We start from the raw sequence: 20868 nt of genomic DNA on the forward strand, positions 1-20868 counted from the left end.
GGAAACAAAAGCGTTTGATAGCCGGAGTCATGCTCAGTCCTAATCTCATGTATTGTTGCAGGCTCGAAAAAGGAGTTCGAAAAGTAAAGCAGATTTTCAAAGAACATTCTTTTATGGTGAAAACCATTATAAAGGAGGTGACAGAATGTTTCTTTTTGATTCTGTTTGCAAACCTATAAATGTTTCAGAAACAAGATATTTAGATTTCACCAAGGCCTACAGTAAATAAGACATTCTATATCAGACTGTTCAAATAAACACATTTCATTAAAAAAATTAATTTCTTGTTTAACCAGTTTCGATTTTGAGCAAATTCGATAAAAATTACACATATGAGAAGCCTAATATTTGGTATGTGGGTAGAAGAATGTTGTGGCAACGTCATTCTTTCCATAATTTTCTAGGATAGAAAGGTCTGTGAAACTCAAGATTAGAAGTCAGAGAGAATAACCTTTCAATGTAATATATTGTAAGGCCGTGCCAGTTAAACAGAACCTGTATTCCTTAGTGTCTCAGCTGTTTTCCACTCTATTAAAGTAATGAAAAAAAGTTGCAGCCATTTAAGAGTACAAGTATCATCAATTTTTCTGAAAATTTTGATTATTGTGCCTGTACCTTGAATAATTTGGTGATACTGTCATACATTACAGTGCAGAAATTGCAACTACATTTTCTTCATTTTGCAAATGAGAGCAGTATTACATAAACAAATCCACAATAATGAAAACATGCAAACAGTACACAGTGAGAAGACTAGTATAAGACTTTACTGTCTGCCACCAGAAGGTGCTAGGAGCTGCAAACCCGATGTCAGCTAACTGCAGTTGAATGGCTCACCTGATTTGTCTGAAAATGATCTTTTCCTAGACACAAGTGAAGTCATCCCCATACATTACTTGGTAGAATGAGATATCAAACATATACCTACACAAAATTCTCCACACACTACTATGGCTTATTACTAAACTGTGTGCAATCTCTCATCCCCTCACCTCAGGACTGTGTGCTATAGCAGCCATAATAACAATTTCATTTCCATTGTTAGCTACTGCATTTGTACATTGCTTTCTGTGAACCAAGATGCCTATTTCAATGAGGATAGTGCAGATGTTGGCAATGGTATGATGTGAAGGGTACTTTAAATCTGGATAGCATTCACTCACTATCTATAACACTGTGGCTCTGTTTGCATCTCTGTGACATTTGCCATAAATTAATATAATATCAAGTTTTCTTTATTACTGAAGACTGGCATAGTGATTAGATGAAACCAAATGTGATGAGCCACACTGAAACAGGATAACCAATATCTAAATAGTACACAAAATTTGTTACAGTTTATTTCTCTGTTTGACACCAATAGTAGAACAACAGACCCAATTAGGAGACACAAGTAGACTGAACAGTGCAAGCAGAACATGTGTAGGATATTGATCAGTATACATCAGGCTTCAGGATAGCGCACGCAACATTGCTTTGTGCATTAAGGCAGCAATTGTAGCATCATTGCCACACTTTAAAATCCAACAAGTAAATATTTTAGAAGCTAGGAGGCTTAGAACAGTAAAACCAAATTTGCCATCACTAATTGTATATCTAGTTTTCATTTTGGTAGAAAAAAACCTTTAGAAGGGGGGTAAAATACAAGGAGCAAAAGGCTATTTACAATTTGTACAGAAACCAGATGGCAGTTATAAGAGTCGAGGGGTATGAAAGGGAAGCAGTGGTTGGGAAGGGAGTGAGACAGGGTTGTAGCCTCTCCCTGATGTTATTCAATTTGTATATTGAGCAAGCAGTAAAGGAAACAAAAGAAAAATTCGGAGTAGGTATTAAAATCCATGGAGAAGAAATAAAAACTTTGAGGTTTGCTGATGACATTGTAATTCTATCAGAGACAGCAAAGGACTTGGAAGAGCAGTTGAATGGAATGGACAGTGTCTTGAAAGGAGGATATAAGATGAACATCAACAAAAGTAAAACGAGGATAATGGAATGTGGTCGAATTAAGTCGAGTGATGCTGAGGGAATTAGATTAGGAAATGAGACACTGAAAGTAGTAAAGGAGTTTTGCTATTTGGGGAGCAAAATAACTGATTATGGTCGAAGTAGAGAAGATATAAAATGTAGACTGGCAATGGCAAGGAAAGCGTTTCTGAAGAAGAGAAATTTGTTAACATCGAGTATAGATTTAAGTGTCAGGAAGTCGTTTCTGAAAGTATTTGTATGGAGTGTAGCCATGTATGGAAGTGAAACATGCATGATAAATAGTTTGGACAAGAAGAGAATAGAAGATTTCGAAATGTGGTGCTACAGAAGAATGCTGAAGATTAGATGGGTACATCACATAACTAATGATGAAGTATTGAATAGAATTGGGGAGAAGAAGAGTATTTGGCACAACTTGACAAAAAGAAGGGACCGGTTAGTAGGACTTGTTCAGAGGCATCAAGGGACCACAAATTTAGCATTGGAGGGCAGCGTGGAGGGTAAAAATCGTAGAGGGAGACCAAGAGATGAATACACTAAGCAGATTCAGAAGTATGTGGGTTGCAGTAAGTACTGGGAGATGAAGAAGCTTGCACAGGATAGGGTTGCATGGAGAGCTGCATCAAACCAGTCTCAGGACTGAAGACCACAACAACAACAGAAAAAAACATACATGTGCTGTTTATATAAACCTAACTTTGTGTTGAAAGTTATGTCTGTTTACTTTTATGGGTTGGTTTATGAGCCCCTGACATAGGTGTATCCCTGGACAGTAGCATCTTCCATGATTCATTTCATTTCAGGAATACATGAGGTCATAAATGAATGGCATATATATAACTGTGCTTATATACAATTGTAAGATATACACTTGTCATTTTTTGTAACTGCTGAAAAGCATGTATTCCTTTCATGACAATGCCATCTACTGTACATTACAACGATATGGCAGCACAGTTATCTTTGTCACCCTATGGCCACATATGAGGGAGTTTGCACTTATGCTTAGTAAGAACAAGTTGGACACAGTACACTGTATCAACAAGGTTCTGGTTATACTATATTCAATTTAGAATACAGATACATTTCTCACTTCATGATTCTCCTCTTCCTTCGACAATGCAAAATGTAAGGAAGAATAAAATAAAAATTTTGTGGTCAATGTTAAAACTTCATTACAAGTACTAATATTTACATTCATTTGTAATTCTGGCAGTTAACAGCATGATGTTTGAACTCGCCCTGTCACTACTCCTTTTTGTGATATTTGATCTATTTAATGGAGTTCTGTCTTGGTAGTAAGTTACATGAATGCTGAAACTTATGTAGCAACTACGAAACCCATAGTGTTTTAATATATAACTGTATTCAGAATAAGAACTTTAAGTCATTGCACACAATATTCAACTTTTCTTTTGATATTTTACTTAATTCTTCCCACATTGAGTTAGACAAATTCATTTCTAGGTGGACTAAGACTCTTTTGAGGAAATTACACATTCTGAGTATCATCTGGAAATAATCAGCTGGTAAATCCTTGTGGAAATAGTTGACAAAAATTTGGGAAAGGCAACCACTTACTTAAAGTGGACTGATACACATAACATAGAAATACATAACAGAAAACAGATTTCTACAAACTTTCAAGCTCTTGCTGTTTCTCCAGTAAAAGTACAAACATTCGCAAACACATCCACATATGTATTCCAGAGTACAATTCTGTTACTGCAGGTAAATGATTATTGATTATTAATTATTGAAAGCAGTTGTCTGGACTGATAGAGGTGGGGTCGGGGTAAGGAAGGCACATGAGACAAGTATGGGGTAGCAGGCTAGAGAGAAGCAGTTCTTTTGACAGATGACTCAACAGCTGCACAATAAGATGAAAGTAGGTCAGAGAGTAGAGCATGTAAGACATATAGAGAGAGGGGGATTTGCAATCAAATGCATTTATTTATGAGCAAGCCTACTAGTTCCTGCTTCTTTAAAACATTATCTAGGCAAACATATATTTATCAAATCCATTGTGCTACCTTATGTGCTGCCATGGGTTTTACATGGCACCAACATTTGGAAATTTATTTACGAGTCATCTGGAGGAATCCTTCCTATAAAGTCAACAACCAAAACACCCCTTGTCTGGTTCTGATTCATTGATAACATCTTCATGATTTGGACTCATGCCAAGGACAAGCTTTGCTCTTTTCTGCATAACCTCAGCACTTACTCCCAATCTCCTTCACTGATCCTTCTCAACTCAACAAGCCTCCTTCCTAGATGTCAATCTCCACATCTCAGGTGGCTCAACAGATACATTTATTTGTATCAGGTGCACCACCAACAGTACCTCCACTCTGAGAGCCGTCACCTGTTTAATGTCAAAAAGTTGTAATGTTCCACCACCTATCTAAGCTACAGAATGTCCTTGTCTATCCCTGTTCTAATCCTGCACCCCACGGTTATACCCTTGTGGTCGGCCTAGGTGCAAGACACATCCACCTACCATTGTCCAGTCACAGGCATTTCCTACTTGATGAAAGTCAAGGCCATATATCAAAGCAGATATGTTATACAAAGTGTCCCATTTATCTTGACCGCCCTAAATAACTGTTTGTACAGATGCAAATTGCAAAATGTTTCAAGCAATAATACTTTTGCCATCGGGGGGACATCAATCAGAATGATTGCCTTCATTGTAGCTTTGTTTTTTACAAAGATATGAACAGCAGTATGACTTTTTAAAATGGTACCCTGTATTTTTATTAGGTAATTCATTTCCTCTCCTAAAGACCTATTCAAAAATGTATCACAGTGTAGTATCACTGAAACACAATTTTATTACTTACATAACACAACATTGACGTTGACACTCCCTGCGCATGGTGCAGGTACTCGGGGTAATGTAACATATCCACATGCTGACGTTGAGAGAGGAAAATGTAAACATAAGTAGAATGCACACCCATCATTCTGTCAACCATCATCAGTTGAAGAGTTGTGTGAGTAGAATGTACACCAATGAAGAGAAGGTAGAAATGCTATTCATCTATGGGGATTGTAAGTTAGCAGAACAGTAATTGCAATACTGTTTTCTTATGCACAGGTACATTTAGTACAGTAGTTTAGTCCTTTTAAATACTGTTGTGTAGAGTAGGCATACAGTAAAGGCTGTCCCTCCTACAAACTGCATCAACATAATGTTTCTTTTATTATTGTTATTGTTGTTGAAGGTAGGCGAAATGCTACGCAGGCAGCGTAACTGTCCAGAGAGAAATATCCTGACAAGACTCTACCTTCCTGACAGATGTTTTCTTGTCTTGTGATGCTTCCGGAAACCGGAAGTTTCAACCCATAACAATGCAATCGTCGTAGCACTCGCACAGACAAAGCTGCCGAAGCTACGGTTCTCACTTCCGTTGCTATGAATACACATGTGAGCACATGATAGCTTGAACACAAGACTGGCATTCCTACAACTAGTGTACATCGTATTCTTATATGTCACCAGTTCCATTCTCATCATGTACACCTACATCAAGAATTGCGTGGGAATTATTTCCAGAATCGTGTAAAGTTCTGTCAGTGGGCACAACAGCAAATCTTCACCAACCAAACATCTTCTCCAATGTTCTATTTACTGATGAATGTTCCTTCTCAAACAAAGAACAGGTACATACAAGGAACAAGCATTATTGGTCCAGGGACAACCCAAGATGGCTTAGGCAAGTGGAACATAGTGTCAATGGAGAGTTAAGACCTGGTGTGGGATGCTTGGTACTACAATTATTGGCCCTTATTTCATCAATGGTAGTCTAAATGGCACAGCTATGCCAACTTCCCCAGACAAATTGTTCCTCCTCTTCTGGATGAAGTGCCGCTAAGAACCAGAATGTGGTATCAACATGATGGATGTCCAGTACATAATGCCTTGCATGCACATCCTGTTCTGAACCAAAGGTATCCTGCCAGATAGATTGGTCAAGGAGGAACAGTTACTTGGCCCAGATTTTTTTCTTTGGGGATGCATTAAAGACATTATCTATCGCTATACTCCAACAACTCCAGAGGACGTGCACGAATGTATTGTGCTTGCTTGGATTCTCTTCAGAAGGCAACACTGGAAGCAGTAAATAATCTTTCATTCAACAAGTGCACCAGTGTATTGGTGTCCAGGTTCACCACTTTGAGCAACTTCAAATGGCCTACTCCCAGGCAATGGTACAGGAGAGTCAAAGTCAATTTTGTGTTATGTTTTTATTTGTTTTTCATTTTCTTTCTGACAACTTAAGCAAGTGGACAAGTTTGTGATTCCGGGCGCAAAGTCAATGTTGTGTTATGTAATTAATAACGTTGTGTTTCAGTGAATGGTACACTGTGATACATTTTTGAATAGGTCTTCAGGAGAGGAAATGAATTACTGAAAAAAGATACATGGTGCCATTCAAAAAAGTCATACCACTGTTCATATCTTTGTAGAAAACAAAGCTACAATGAAGGCAATCATGCTGATTGATGTCCTGCTGATGGCTAAAAAACATTTGCTTGAAACATTTTGTAATTTGCATCTGAACAAACAGTTATTTAGGGTAGTCAAGATAAATGGGACACCATGCATATCAGCTATGCTGCAGTTACTGTGTGGTATTCTATGAGGGAACGACAGGTAGATTAGATTAGATTAATACTTGTTCCATAGATCATGAATACGACACTTCGTAATGATATGGAATGTGTTGGTTAATAAAAGATGTCTGTTTTTTTTTTTTTGTTTTTTTTTTTTTTTGCCCCCCCCCCCCTTAATTTTTATCTAAAAATTCAGCCAATGAGTAGAAGGAGTTGTCATCTAGAAATTCTTTAAACTTATTTTAAAATGTTAGTTGGCTATCTGTCAGGCTTTTGATGCTGTTTGGTAGGTGACCAAAGACTTTTGTGGCAGCATAATTTACCCCTTTCTGTGCCAAAGTCAGATTTAACCCTGCGTAGTGAAGATCATCCTTTCTCCTGGTGTTATAGCTATGCACACTGCTATTACTTTTGAACTGGGCTGGATTATTAACAACAAATTTCATAAGTGAATATATATACTGTGAGGTTACTGTGAGGATCCCTAGATCCTTAAATAGATGTCTGCAGGATGACCGTGGGTGGGCTCCAGCAATTATTCTGATTACACGTTTTTGAGCAATGAATACTTTTCTACTCAACGATGAATTACCCCAGAATATGATGCCATATGAAAGCAGTGAATGAAAGTAGGCATAGTAAGCTAATTTACTGAGATTCTTATCACCAAAATTTGCAATAACCCTAATAGCATATGTAGCTGAACTCAGACGTGTTGCTTCCAGTTTAACCTCTCATCAATGGACACACCTAGAAATTTTGAAAATTCTACCTTAGCTACAGACTTCTGTTCAAAGTCTATATTTATTACTGGAGTTGTGCCATTTACTGTATGGAACTGTATATACTGTGTTTTATCAAAATTTAAAGAGAGTCCGTTTGCTGAGAACCACTGAATAATTTTGTGAAAAACATCATTTACAATTACATCACTTAGTTCTTGGTTTTTGGATGTTATTACTATACTTGTATCATCAGCAAAAAGAACTAACTTTGCATCTTCATCAATGTGGAATGGTAAGTCATTAATGTATATCAAGAACAGTAAAGGACCTAAGACCAAACCCTGTGGGACCCCGTACTTGATAGCCCCCCAGTTTGGGGAATCAGCTGTTGTTTTAACATTACATGAACCACTTATTTCAACTTTCTGCATTCTTCCAGTTAAGTATGAATTAAACCATTTGTGCACTGCCCCCCTCAAACCATAATGATTTAGCTTATCTAAAAGAATTCCATGATTTATACAATCAAAGGCCTTTGAGAGATCACAAAAAATACCAATGGGTGATGTCCGGTTATTCAGAGCATTTAATATTTGATCAGTGAAAGCGTATATAGCATTTTCTGTTGAAAAGCCTTTTTGAAATCCGAACTGACATTTTGTTAGTACTTTATTTTTACAAATATGGGAGGCTACTCTTGAATACATTACTTTCTCAAAAATTTTTGATAGAGCCTGTCAGAAGAGAGATTGGGCGGTAGTTGTTCACATCCGACGTATCCCCCTTTTTATGCAATGGTTTTATAATGGCATATTTCAGTCTATCGGGGAAAACACCCTGCTCCAAAGAGCTATTACATACATGGCTGAGAATCCTACTTACCTGTGGGGAACAAGCTTTAAGTACCTTGCTGGAAATGCCATCAATTCAGTAAGAGCTTTTACTTTTCAGTGAGTTTATTATTTTACTGATTTCAGAGGGAGAGGTTGGTGGAATTACAGTTGTTCAAACTGCACAGGTATGGCCTCTTCTATTAGTAGCCTTGCCTCTTCTAGTGAAGATCTAGATCCTATTTTCTCCACAACATTTAAAAAATGATTATTGAAAATATTTTCAATTTCTGATTGTTTGTTAGTACACTTGTCATTCAGTTTTATGGCACTAAAGTCTTCCTGTGCTCTTGGTTGCCCTGTTTCCCTTTCAATAATATTCCAAATTGCTTTAATTTTATTATCAGAGTTACTGATCTCAGACATGATACACATGTTTCTGGACTTTTTAATAACTTTTCTTAGTACCGCACAATACTTTTTATAATATTGAACAATTTTGGGGTCAGTACTCCCTAATGCTGTTAGATACAGTTCTCTTTTACGGTTGCAAGATATTCTTAATCCTTTAGTTAGCCATGGTTTTTTATATGTTTTCTTGGAATTATGTTTAACTATTTTCTTGGGAAAACAATTTTCAAATACCCTTAAAAATGTATCGTGAAATAAGTTATATTTCAAGTTTGCATCAGATTCCTTAGCAGCTATCACATGAGTGGACACAGCCAAATTGTAGGGAACAACAAACTTCACCATCCAATTGCCGAACATACTGTGCTCCACAACAAAAATGACTTCAACAGCTGCTTCACTATGTGGGTCATTTGGAGACTCCTCTCCAACACATTTCTCTGAACTACACAAGAGGGAACTGTTTCCTCAGCATATTCTGCAATCTTGCAGTCCCCCTTGTTAAATCTCCACTAACCAATTTCCCACTGCCTCACTTACCCTTTTCCCTTCTCTCTTCTATCCATACCATTCCTTCCCCCATTTAAATCATGTACTGCCTTCTTCCACCTCCCTTTTCCTCCCTTCTCTATTTTCTTCTTCCCTCCCTATCTCCCTCTTCATGTATTGTGAATGCTAGAGCTCTAATGATCCCCTCGGCAAAAAGATAATAAATTAAGGAATTAGAAGTACAAAGAAAAACACATAATATTATAATGTACTTTCAAATTTTAATGTGAGACCAATTAGATTACTCATTTGAGATGAATAAATTATCACTAACTTTATGGAATTTTAATATAATATTATTAAATTAGAAAAGTTTACAATGATGAATATATTCATGTCAGTAATAAACTTATTTCTGTTGCCATTGTCTTGCTTACCAAGTGTCTCCCATCAGGATCATGACATAAAGCAATGACTAAATGCCCAAGATTGTGAAGGTCACCATAAAAATTCCTGTTAATAGATAGTATACTTGATTCCACCATATTACCTAATATATCAATACCAATTGTTGATGTCAAGTTCACAACTTCTCCCCTTTCCTAGAAAAAGGATAGGAATGAAAAAATAATAATATTTACAGCTTGAAAATTAATACAGCACTGAAACAACACAGAATGCATAACAGTAGTGTGATAAAAGACCTTTCATTTTCTGCCTTGTAATATATTTGCCCATTATACTAAAATAATTTATAATTTTTCCTTTCTATAGCATGCTTTTACTCTACCTTAGTATTTCCACTTAGGAGAAAAGTGATTATACTAATACCTGCCATAATTTTGGCACTAGTCATTTTGGACCCATTTCCTTCTTTGAAATAAAGGAAACTCCAGGTTGGAATATCAACAATATAAGGAAAAGACAGACTGCTACTTACCATAAAAATGACTTGTTAAGTTGTGACAAGCACAACTATAAGACCTAGACATTAGCTTTCGGCCACAGCCTTCATCAGAAATGGAAAGATGCACACTGTCATTCACACAAGCAAGCATACCTCATGCACACAACCACCATCTTCATCAGCTCGTACTTGAATGCAAATGTCACATGGAACAGCAGGAATTTGGAGGTGGTGAAGAATGCAAAGGCACAGTAGTGTACAGCTGGGGGAGATCTTGTGGGGTGTACAGCTACTCAGCTACCAACAGGAGAGGAGCAGGGAAGGGGGAAGATGGACAGGTGCATTGGCAGAGGGCAACACATAACAAAGAGGGTGAAAGTCATAATGTGTCATCTTTACAGTAAGCAGTAACCTTTCCTTCTTTGGTTATTTGTAATATGTCAAACAGAGAGTGTGAAAAACATTTTTAGAGAAAGTACAGGGTGAGCACAAAGTGCTTCCCTGATTATAACAATTTATTACAGAATAACTGTTTGGCATAATAATTTACATTTGATGCCATTACATAGGTTAGTGTTATAAGATTTTTTTAAGACCACTTACATTCGTTAATCTCAACGTATGCTCCCTTGGTAGCTTGGAGAACGTTGAGGTGGTATTCCAGTTCCCACCAGGTGTTTCATAACATGTGTTCTGTCACAGTACCCACAGCAGCTTGTATCCTAGCCTTCAGTTTGTCAACATCAGCAACTGGTGTGATGAAGACTCTGTTCTTGATACAGTTCAGAAAAAAAGTCAAGGGGCATAATGTCTGGACAGTGGGGTGGCCAGGGTGTTGGACTGTTCCTCCCAGTCCTGCACTATCAAAGCCCAGCGGTGACAGGGGGAGGGGGGGGGGGATGCTCCATCTTGCTGAAAAAGTATCCATGGTTGATATTCTTCTAACTGTGGGGCAATCAACTGTTGCAAACGTCTAAGTAAATGTTAGCGGTAATGGATTTTTCTGCAAAGAAAAACAGTCCAAAAACCTTGTTATGCATGAGGCAGCACCAAACATTCACTTTTTCACTGTCTTGCTGTAACTGTACAGTAGCATGTGGAGACTCTGAACCCCATATATGCACATTATGCTTATTTATCATTCCAATGACATGAAAAGTGGATTCATTGGTAAATGTATGCAATTTAAGTAATCATTAGCACCATCAATCCTGTTGACAACCTCAGTTGCAAAATCAGCATGTGTCAGAAAATCATTCAGTTTCAAGGCATGCATGATTTGCACTTTGTAAGTATCCCACTATTCAGTCTTATTGTCCGCAGCTCATGGTCTTGCGGTAGCGTTCTCGCTTCCCCCGCACGGGGTCCTGCGTTCGACTCCTGGCTGGGTCAGGGATTTTTCCTGCCTCAAGATAACTGGGTGTTGTGTCGTCTTCATCATCATCATTCATCCCCATTACAGTTGGAGGAAGGCAATGACAAACCACCTCCACTAGGAACTTGCCTAGTACAGCAGTGCGGGTCTCCCGTATCCACCCCTATGCTCCTCAGAGTATGAGACCTCATCATCATCATCATCAAGTATGCAACCTAACACTTACATGAGGAATCTTCACCATGCTTGCTTGTGGTATTTGAAGTTCACGTGATGCTTGACGAGTTGATTTAGACGGACTCCGTTGAAACGATTGCTGAACATGATTAACAGTTACATCACTCACACAAGGCCTACCACTTCAGGACGATCTTCGATGCTGCCTGTTTCATTAAACTTTGCATATCATTGCCTTGTTGATTTAATGTCAGGAGAGCTTCATCCATAAGAGGTCCAAAAATTACGCTGAACACTGATGGGCAATTTCTGTTCATGAAACCAAAGCACACCTTGTGCTTTCTCCTGCTTCGACGCCATTTCACCAGCAACTAACATGACCTAACAGACCACATCATTGTTGTGGAGCAGTAGCGCCATTTATTGGTCACAACAACTAGTAACACTAACCTATGTAATGGCATAAGATGTAACTTATTATGTCAAATAGTTATTCTGTTATAAATTTTTATAATCAGGGCAAGACTTTGTGCTTACCCCATATATCTTTACTTTTTGGTTAACAAAAATATCTTGACATATACAAGACAACCTAAAAGTAGCTAGAAACATATACAGTAGCCTCTGAATATACGACTAGTAAGTTACAAATATCGTTAGTGGTCTCAGGAAAATGCCTTGCCTAATAAAATGTGGAGATATGGAAGCTAATTTGCTGATAAATCAAATGGAAAGTCTTGGTTTTTTGGCAGGATACCAGATAACACCAAATTTTCTACCAAATGAAATGTATTAGTCAAGACTTTGGCAATATATGTACAAATATGTAAGATCTTCATTATGCTAGATTATTCAGGGATACGAAATGTATACAAAGAAAACCATGGAAATGATCATAGTCTCATTGTCTCCTGATACAATGTAAGTGAAATGCTGGAAAAATTACAGTGGCAGACCTAAAGTTAGACATGTCAAATACTTTGTGAAAACTCTACACAATTTAAAGAAGTTGTTTTCAACGGGTGATTGTCAGCCCACTATGTACTGCACCAGTAAAAACTGTGAAAACTATCTCACATAGACACATGCAAGCAATTATTTTTCCACACACATAGCTCACATCTGCACTGTATCATAAGGAACATACAATAATTGCCTGATACATAAGGAATCCTGTGACCTAAGGAAAGGAAACTAATATTATCTGAATCTAAATTGAAAATACTGGATTGTTTGTGATAAGCATTATTGTTTATAAAAATTATCAAACTAAGAATAAGACATTTGACAAGAATAAAGTCTGTAGCACAAATAAGATACATAATGTAACATACAGTAAATAAGTGTACTGCACAGTATACTGTAGACTGTTGAGATGCAGCTTATTGCATAAGTCACTAAGGGGTGTTATTATTGTGATGATATGTAGAGGAAGTTTATAATAGCAAAATTGTGATTTGTGTACAAAACTTGGGTCCTGCACAGTAATTCAATCATATTTTATTGAAATTAGGACACATCTATGTACAAATTTAGACAAGATAATGAGAAATCTGTTTTTGTTATTTGTTAATCAGAGGGAATTGACTAATCTCTTTTGTAACATCAAACATTTCATTGAAAATTATGTAATTATTATACTGAAACTAAAAATAACCTGCAAAAAATTACTGGTTTCAAGTTTTTTTAGTAATATACATTAAAATGTATGAAAAAATATTTGCTGTAGAAGAGTAAATCGATAATAATTATTTTAAATTAGACGTGTGATTACATGCAAACTCAGTAAACTGCAGTAATCAATATTACATTTATTCAGCCATTTGTATTTGTTTTCTTTGTATCAGTATCAGTATTGTCAGGTGCATACCAGTAGAACATTAGGTAGAACTCATCATGAGAAGTTCTAAATGAGAACTCACAGAGAGTTGATTGCCAAAATTATGTTAACTTAAAATATGAAATCCTCCATTTAAAAAGATGTTGTACTGAATTTTGTGTGGGCAGCAAAATGGTAAATGTAATAAATGGAAGAGGTACACAGTTGAAACTTCAAGTTTCAGTATCGTTACAAAAATCCTATTCTGTGGATTCTACTTATGTTCCTTGGACTGCAATGAGGCCATTTCAGTGTAAACTATAACACTGCAACTAAATGAGATATGTACTCAATTTAAAATTATTGTGCTTACTGGACTTTTTAATTTTAAGTAAGTTAAATTGTATACTGACAGACGCCGGATTCGGGGAAGATACGTTTGGATTCCATAGAAATGTTGGAACAATCTTAGAAGATAGGTTAAGAAAAGGCAAACCTACATTTCTAGCATTTGTAGACTTAGAGAAAGCTTTTGACAATATTGAGTGGAATATTCTCTTTCAAATTGTGAAGGTGGTATGGGTAAAATACAGGGAGCAAAAGGCTATGTACAGAAACTAGATGAAAGTAATAAGAGTCAAGGGGCATGAAAGGGAAGCAGTGGTTGAGAAGGGAGTGAGACAGAATTGTAGCCTATCCCCAATGTTGTTCAATCTGTATATATAGCAAGCAGTAAAGGAAACAAAAGAAACATTTGGAGTAAGAATTAAAATCAATGGAGATGAAATAAAAACTTTGAAGTTTTCTGACAACATTGCAATTCTGTCTGAGACATCGAAGGACCTGGAAGAGCAGTTGAATGGAATGGACAGTGTCTTGAAAGGAGGAATAAGATGAACATCAATGAAAGCAAAACGAGGACAATGGAATGTAGTCGAATTAAATCAGATGATGCTGAGGGAAGTAGATTAGGAAATGAGACACTTAAAATAGTAAATGAGTTTTGCTATTTTGGAAGCAAAATAACTGGTGATGGTAGAAGTAGAGAGGACATAAAATGTAGACTGGCTACAGCAAGAAAAGCATTTCTAAAGAAGAGAAATGTATTAACATTGGGTATAGATTTAAGTGTCAGGTAGACTTTTCAGAAAGTATTTGTATGGAGGGTAGCCATGAATGGAAGTGAAACATACATACTTTAGACAAGAAGAAAATAGAAGCTTTTGAAATGTGGTACTGCAGAAGACTCCTGAAGATCAGATGGGTAGATCATATAACTAATGAGGAGGTACTGAATAGAATTGGGGAGAAGAGGAATTTGTAGCACAACTTTAGAAGAAGGGACCGGTTGATAGGACACGTTCTGAGGCATTAAGGGATCACCAATTTGGTATTGGAGGGCAGTGTTGAGGAAAAAATCATAGAGGGAGACCAAGGGATGAATACACTAAGCAGATTCAAAAGGATGTTGGTTGCAGTAGTTACTCAGAGATGAAGAAGCTTGCACAGGATAGGGTAGCAAGTAGAGCTGCATCAAACCAGTCGCTGGACAGAAGACCACAACAACAACAATTTGCATATTTATATTTAACATATATTTTTTTATACAACATAGTTGTATGGAGATAAACAGTGATTAATTTGCTTATAATCAATTATTCAAAATGACAGTCACAATGTGTGACTGTCATTTTGAATAACTGATTTAACATATATGCAGTTATAGATGGAAAGTAGTAACAAGCTATGATCACAACACATAAATGATTTGGATTACATAACTATACATGATCTATGACTTTCACATGCTTCAATCTGACAAACACATGTTTTTAGTTGGGCTACTGCTGTTTCGTTAGAGTAGTTTGAAGTCATAGCGCAAATTACTGATACGTAATTGGTAATGTTTGTACAGTAAAGCAAATACATTCTGTGAAATTAAATAGAATTAATGTTGATAATCTATGAAATATTTTTCATTTAATTGTAATATATACCCTAGAATAAATACTTGTTTAATTATAAACAAAGATATAATAAGTAAAAGAGTTCTTGAAAATTTGAATTGAGATTTCTACATTTAAATTGACCCTAGTTACATTTTTAGTTGAAATGAATATATTTTCAATTGTTCCAATAGCTAACACTAAATAGTATTAGCGAATTAACTTTAGTAATGAAGTATGGCAGTTTTACTTCTCATTCAGTTGAGCTGACCTATTGTAACCAAATAGACACACATTATATAGCTATGTGTTTAAATTAGTTCTGAAAATATTAATGTTTGATGTTTTACATATCACAGAAACATTAAATTGTAACTGTTGTAGGTCTTATAGCTTAGAAGCTACTGGATTTCAGTTGCAGTTCTAGAATGAATGAAGAAAGCTATTAAGAAAAATGAGCACCTAAATGAAAAAAATATAGTCATCCATAACTCACCTTATTGTCTGTTATTTCTACACTTACATCCCCACAATGATCTTGCACCAACTGAACAATTCCATAAAAAACATACCCCTCTTTTTTAGATCATCCCTATCTATACCATGAGGGGCATTCTAAAAGTAATACAAGCATTTTTTTCTGAGAGCAGGTTGGTTTTATTCAGTATACCAATACACCATATTATTTCCCAGTCTCCTGGCTAAAAATCTCTATTTATTCCATTCAATGTGATGGCCTTATGCCACCTTACTGAGAGGGCATCTATAGCCACATTGTACCCTCTACTGGACAACATCAGAGCCATCTGGTTGCATATAGTCTCCCTATCATCCACACACTGCTTCCTGCAAAATGCCTCACTGATTGGGCCAAACAGATGGAATTCGGAAGGTACGAGATGTGGGTTGTAGGGTGAATGAGGAAGAACAGTCCAATGATGTTTGAGCTCCTCTCAGTTGCACAACCTGTGTGAGGCTTGTGTTGCCATGGAGAATGAGAAGTTTGTTTGCATTTCTTTGGCGACGGACATGCTGTAGTCATTTCTTCAATTTTCAACATTATAGGAATCACAGCTTTGTTTGGATGGTTGGTACTTAGGAGATCAGACAGGTTTGTCTGGCCCCACTGTGATGATGACAGATGCCTTCCCCAATGACTCATCATGCTTTTGTTCACTGCTGGTCACTGGAGACATTCTCCAGGTGCCTATGAATAACTGATGGTCTGGTTTTCTGCCAAAAGAAACTCAGTGACAGATCTCTGCTGGGAAAACAGCTCCATTACAGATGTCATTTTAAAGGCTATGTAATGTATACCGTGACCACATATCGGAACTTCATGAAATTATAGAGGCTGAAGCAGGAATATTCCATGATATCCCACAAAATATCTCACATTTTTTCAACCAAAACTGGCTGACAAAAAGATGTGTTACATTACTTACTGAATGCCCCTCATATTATTCTTATTTGGTAGGGGTCTCAGACTAATAAACAATAGTCAAGAATATGTCAAATGAGTGTTTCGTAAGCTATTTATTTTATGGATAAATTATCTTTCTGTAAGATGCTCCCAGTGAACTTCAGCCTGGCATCTGTTTTCTTGCTATTTGTTTTATGTTACCATTCCTCTTTAGGTTGCTCTGGATGTTACCCATAGATATCAGTTAGTTTCCAGTAACTCCTCATGACCTGTTTAAGCACAATATGTTACAAATATTTAAATTCAGCATAAACTACCAGTCCCCACATCAACTTTCTATCCTCTGCATTTCTTCCTACATTTTCCTACATTCTTCTGGCATTTCAGTCTTCCTACAGACAACAGTATCATCTTCAAATGATCTCACAGAGCCTCCATGATATTCAAACTATTAGTTATGTAAACTGGAAATACACAGATAAAAAAAAGTTTTGCATCACCTTTGTTCCAAGAGTTCCGGAACCTGTACAGAAAATTGGAATAGAGATCAAAATAAACATCATTTCCACCCTTTTTATTGCCCATGAAGACCACACATTGCATGTTGTACCATCATACAGTGAGACCTTCATAGGAGGTGGCCCAGATTGCTGTACACTCCAGTACCTCTAATACCCAGTAGCACATCCTCTTGCATTGACTCATGCCTGTATTCGTCATGGCATACTATCCACAAGTTCATCAAGGCACTGTTGGACCAGATTGTCCCACTCCCCAATGGCAATTCAGCATAGATCCCTCAGATTGGCTGGTGGTCACATTGTCCATAAACAGCCCTTTTCAATTTATCCCAGACATGTTCATTAGTGTTCTTGTCTGTAGAACATGCTGGCTACTCTAGTCAAGCGATGTTGTTATCCTGAAGGAAGTCATTCACAAGATGTGCATAATGGAGGAGCAAATTGTCATCCATGAAGACAAATGCCTCACCAGTATGCTGCCGATATGATTGCACTATTGGTCGGAGGATGGCATTCATGAATGTACAGCCATTACAGCACCTTCCATGACCACCAGCAGCATACATCGGTCTCACATAATGTCATCCCAAAACAGCAGGGAAACTCCGCCTTTCTGCACTCACTGGACAGTGTCTCTAAGGCGTTCAGCCTGACCAGTTTGGCTCCTAACACGTCTCTGATGATTGCCGGTTGTAGGTATATGTGACACTCATCAGTGAAGAGAACGTGATGCCAATCCCGAGTGGTCCATTTGGCATGTTGTTGGGCCCAACTGTACCCCACTGCATGGTGTCATGGTTGCAAAGATGGACCTCACCATGGACGTGGGGAGTGAATTGCGCATCATGCAGCCTATTTTCAAAGTTTGAGTTGTAACACGACGTCCTGTGGCTACACAAAAAGCATTATTCAACATGGTGGTGTTGCTGTCAGGGTTCCTCCGAGCCACAATCCCTAGGTAGCGGACATCCACTGCAGTAGTAGCCCTTAGGCAGCCAGAGCGAGGCATGTCATTGACAATTCCTGTCTCTCTGTATCTCCTCCATGTCCACACAACACTGCTTTGGTTCACTCCGAGATACCTGGAAACTTCCCTTGTTGAGAAGACAAAGTAACAATGCGGACACAATTGAACCGCAGTATTGACCATCTAGCCATGGTTGAACTACAGACAACAAGAGCTGTGTACCTCCTTCCAGGTTGAATGAGTGGAATTAATAAGCTCTCAGACCTCCTCTGTCTAATAGGTGCTGCTCATGCATGGTTGTCTATATCTTTGAGAGGGTTTAGTGACATCTCTGAACAGTCAAACGGATTGTGTCTGTGATACAATATCCACAGTCAATGTCTATCTTCAAGGAGTTCTGGGAAATGGAGTGATGCAAAACTTTTTTTGATGTGTGTAGCAGCAGTCTTATAACAGTCCTTTGTGGTGCTCTTTAAATTACTTTTGCATTTGTCAATGTACTGAGTTCTATATGCGTGGAACTCTTACAACCACAAATATGGTCCAATACTTAGTAAGCTTGTATTTTGTTTACTAAATGGCAGTGCAAGACTATACTGAATGCCTTCCAGAAGTCATGGAACACTGTATCACAAACTCAGCACCTTCGTACATAGCACTCTGGATCTCCTGGACAAACAGAGTGAGCCAAATTTTGCCATGTTGATTTCTGAGCAAGGGGTTTTAGTCCTCCAAAATCATAGTTTGTGAATATAAAATATGTTTCTTAATTCTATGTCAGCAATATAGGCCTATAATTTGCGCATACGTCTGATGACCCTTGCTGAAAACAGAAATCACACACACTTTTTCCAATCAATAAGTACTCTTCATTGCTCCAGTGATCTAGGATCATCTATTGCTAGAAGGAGACCATGTTCTTTTACACAGTCTCTGTAGAACCTCACAGGTGTTACATTTGGTCCAGTTGCCTTTCCTCTGTTGGGCAATTTTTGTTGATTTTCTATTCTAACAGCACTTATCTGTGATTTTAACATTAATACGATGATTCAAATGAGGAACCATACTATGACTTTTCATGGTGAAATAGATTCAGAAGACAAAATTCAGTAAGTGGCCTTCTCTGTGCCACTTCCTGTTTCACTGATGGTATGATCACTGATTGATTGAATAGATGATTGCAATCTGTTTACTTGACTTTTTAGGATTTTAGTCAGAGTATTTTAAAAATTTTACGTTGAAATTAATTGAATGCTTTTCATAATACTCTCATCACACTCATTCTGGTCTCATTCAGTGGAATTTGTGCCGATTTGAATCTTCTTGGTGGATTAAAACTGTGATCTGGTCCAGGACTCGAATCTGGGACCTTTTCCTTTTGTGGGCAAGTACTCACTGAAATTTGGAAGGTAGGAATGACTTACTGGCAGATATAAAGCTGAGAGGATAGGCCATGAGTCAAATTTGGATAACTCATTTGGTGAGTACTAGCCTGCAAAAGGCATAGGTCCCAGGTTTGACTACTGGTCCCCTGCCAGGAAGATTCAAATGTCACTCCTTGCTGCTGCTACACCATCCATCCAGAGGTAAGTGTCATCAATCAGCTTATCAAACTCTAAAATTATTTATTCAGAATTGAGCTGAATATGAGAGAGTGTCAAGCACAATTGGCCCACACATTCTGGATGCTGTCTACTGTGAACACAAGTCACTCAATACAACTTCGGAAGCTGTGGCGGTTCATGTGAGGATGTCTCTGGATTTTACCATCTGTAACATGTGTCTCCCTCCAAATGGTGAAGTGTCTTAGAATGTTTTATCTGCATTGATTTCTCAGCTTTGCTCCCCTCCTCCACTGCACCTTCCTGACTGGGTGACTTCAATACCCACAACCTGTTGTGGGATGGAACTACAACCACTGGCCATGGTAAAGCTGTCAAAACTTCTCTTGCAGAGCTCAGTTTTTGTCTTTTGCATACTGTTGCTGTCACACACTTCACTGTGGCATACTGATCTTACTGGGACACTGAACTTTCAATTTGTACCTCTTGTTCTCTCCCCTTTGTCCACTGAAGAGTCCATGATGACCTGCATGACCGTGATAATTCTCCAATCGTCCTGTCCCTCCTTCCACCTCACCACCTCGGTGTACCTGGTGTCGTTGTTCACACTGACATAGATGTTGTCTCCAAATATGTTGTTCTAACTTGTGGTCAAGCCTCTGCATTTGAAAATAATCTGTCTGCATTTCAAGTCCTCAAACAGCTGGTGGAGCAAATTCACTTACCTTTCACTTCATCTCACCTGGAGCCATGTAATGCTCTGTTCAGTGTGCGGGAGTTCCTCAGTTCCCTAGTCCTTTGCCCTCGCATGGCCCCAGACCAGACCAAATCCACAGCTAACTGCTCAAACACCCATCTTTGCATTACCTGCATCATGTCCTTGCAATGTTTTACCATATCTGGACTGAGGATAAGTTCCCATCTCAGTGACGAGGAAGTGTGATTTACTGAGACTGTGTAAACATCTCCTTGAGATGGACAGCTATCATCCAACTAGTCTCACTAATATCCTCTGCAAGTTGCTAAAACATAAGGTGAGCCAGCAGCTGAATTGGCATCTTGAGTCTTGGAATCTTTTGGCTCCATCCCAGGTTGGTTTTCACCAAA

General features: G+C 37.8%; 1 protein-coding gene across 1 annotated transcript in view; it reads right to left on the minus strand.

Annotated features, from left to right (window-relative positions):
• LOC126235230 (phenoloxidase 2-like) overlaps positions 1-20868 on the minus strand; it is a 211408-nt gene that overhangs the window by 132632 nt on the left and 57908 nt on the right. The window contains exon 7 of the mRNA XM_049943961.1: positions 9502-9666. Within this exon, the coding sequence (XP_049799918.1) occupies positions 9502-9666 (165 nt within the window). The remainder of the gene's footprint in view (positions 1-9501; positions 9667-20868) is intronic.

The sequence above is a fragment of the Schistocerca nitens genome, chromosome 2 (assembly GCF_023898315.1).
Source record: "Schistocerca nitens isolate TAMUIC-IGC-003100 chromosome 2, iqSchNite1.1, whole genome shotgun sequence".
Classification (NCBI taxonomy): domain Eukaryota; kingdom Metazoa; phylum Arthropoda; class Insecta; order Orthoptera; family Acrididae; genus Schistocerca; species Schistocerca nitens.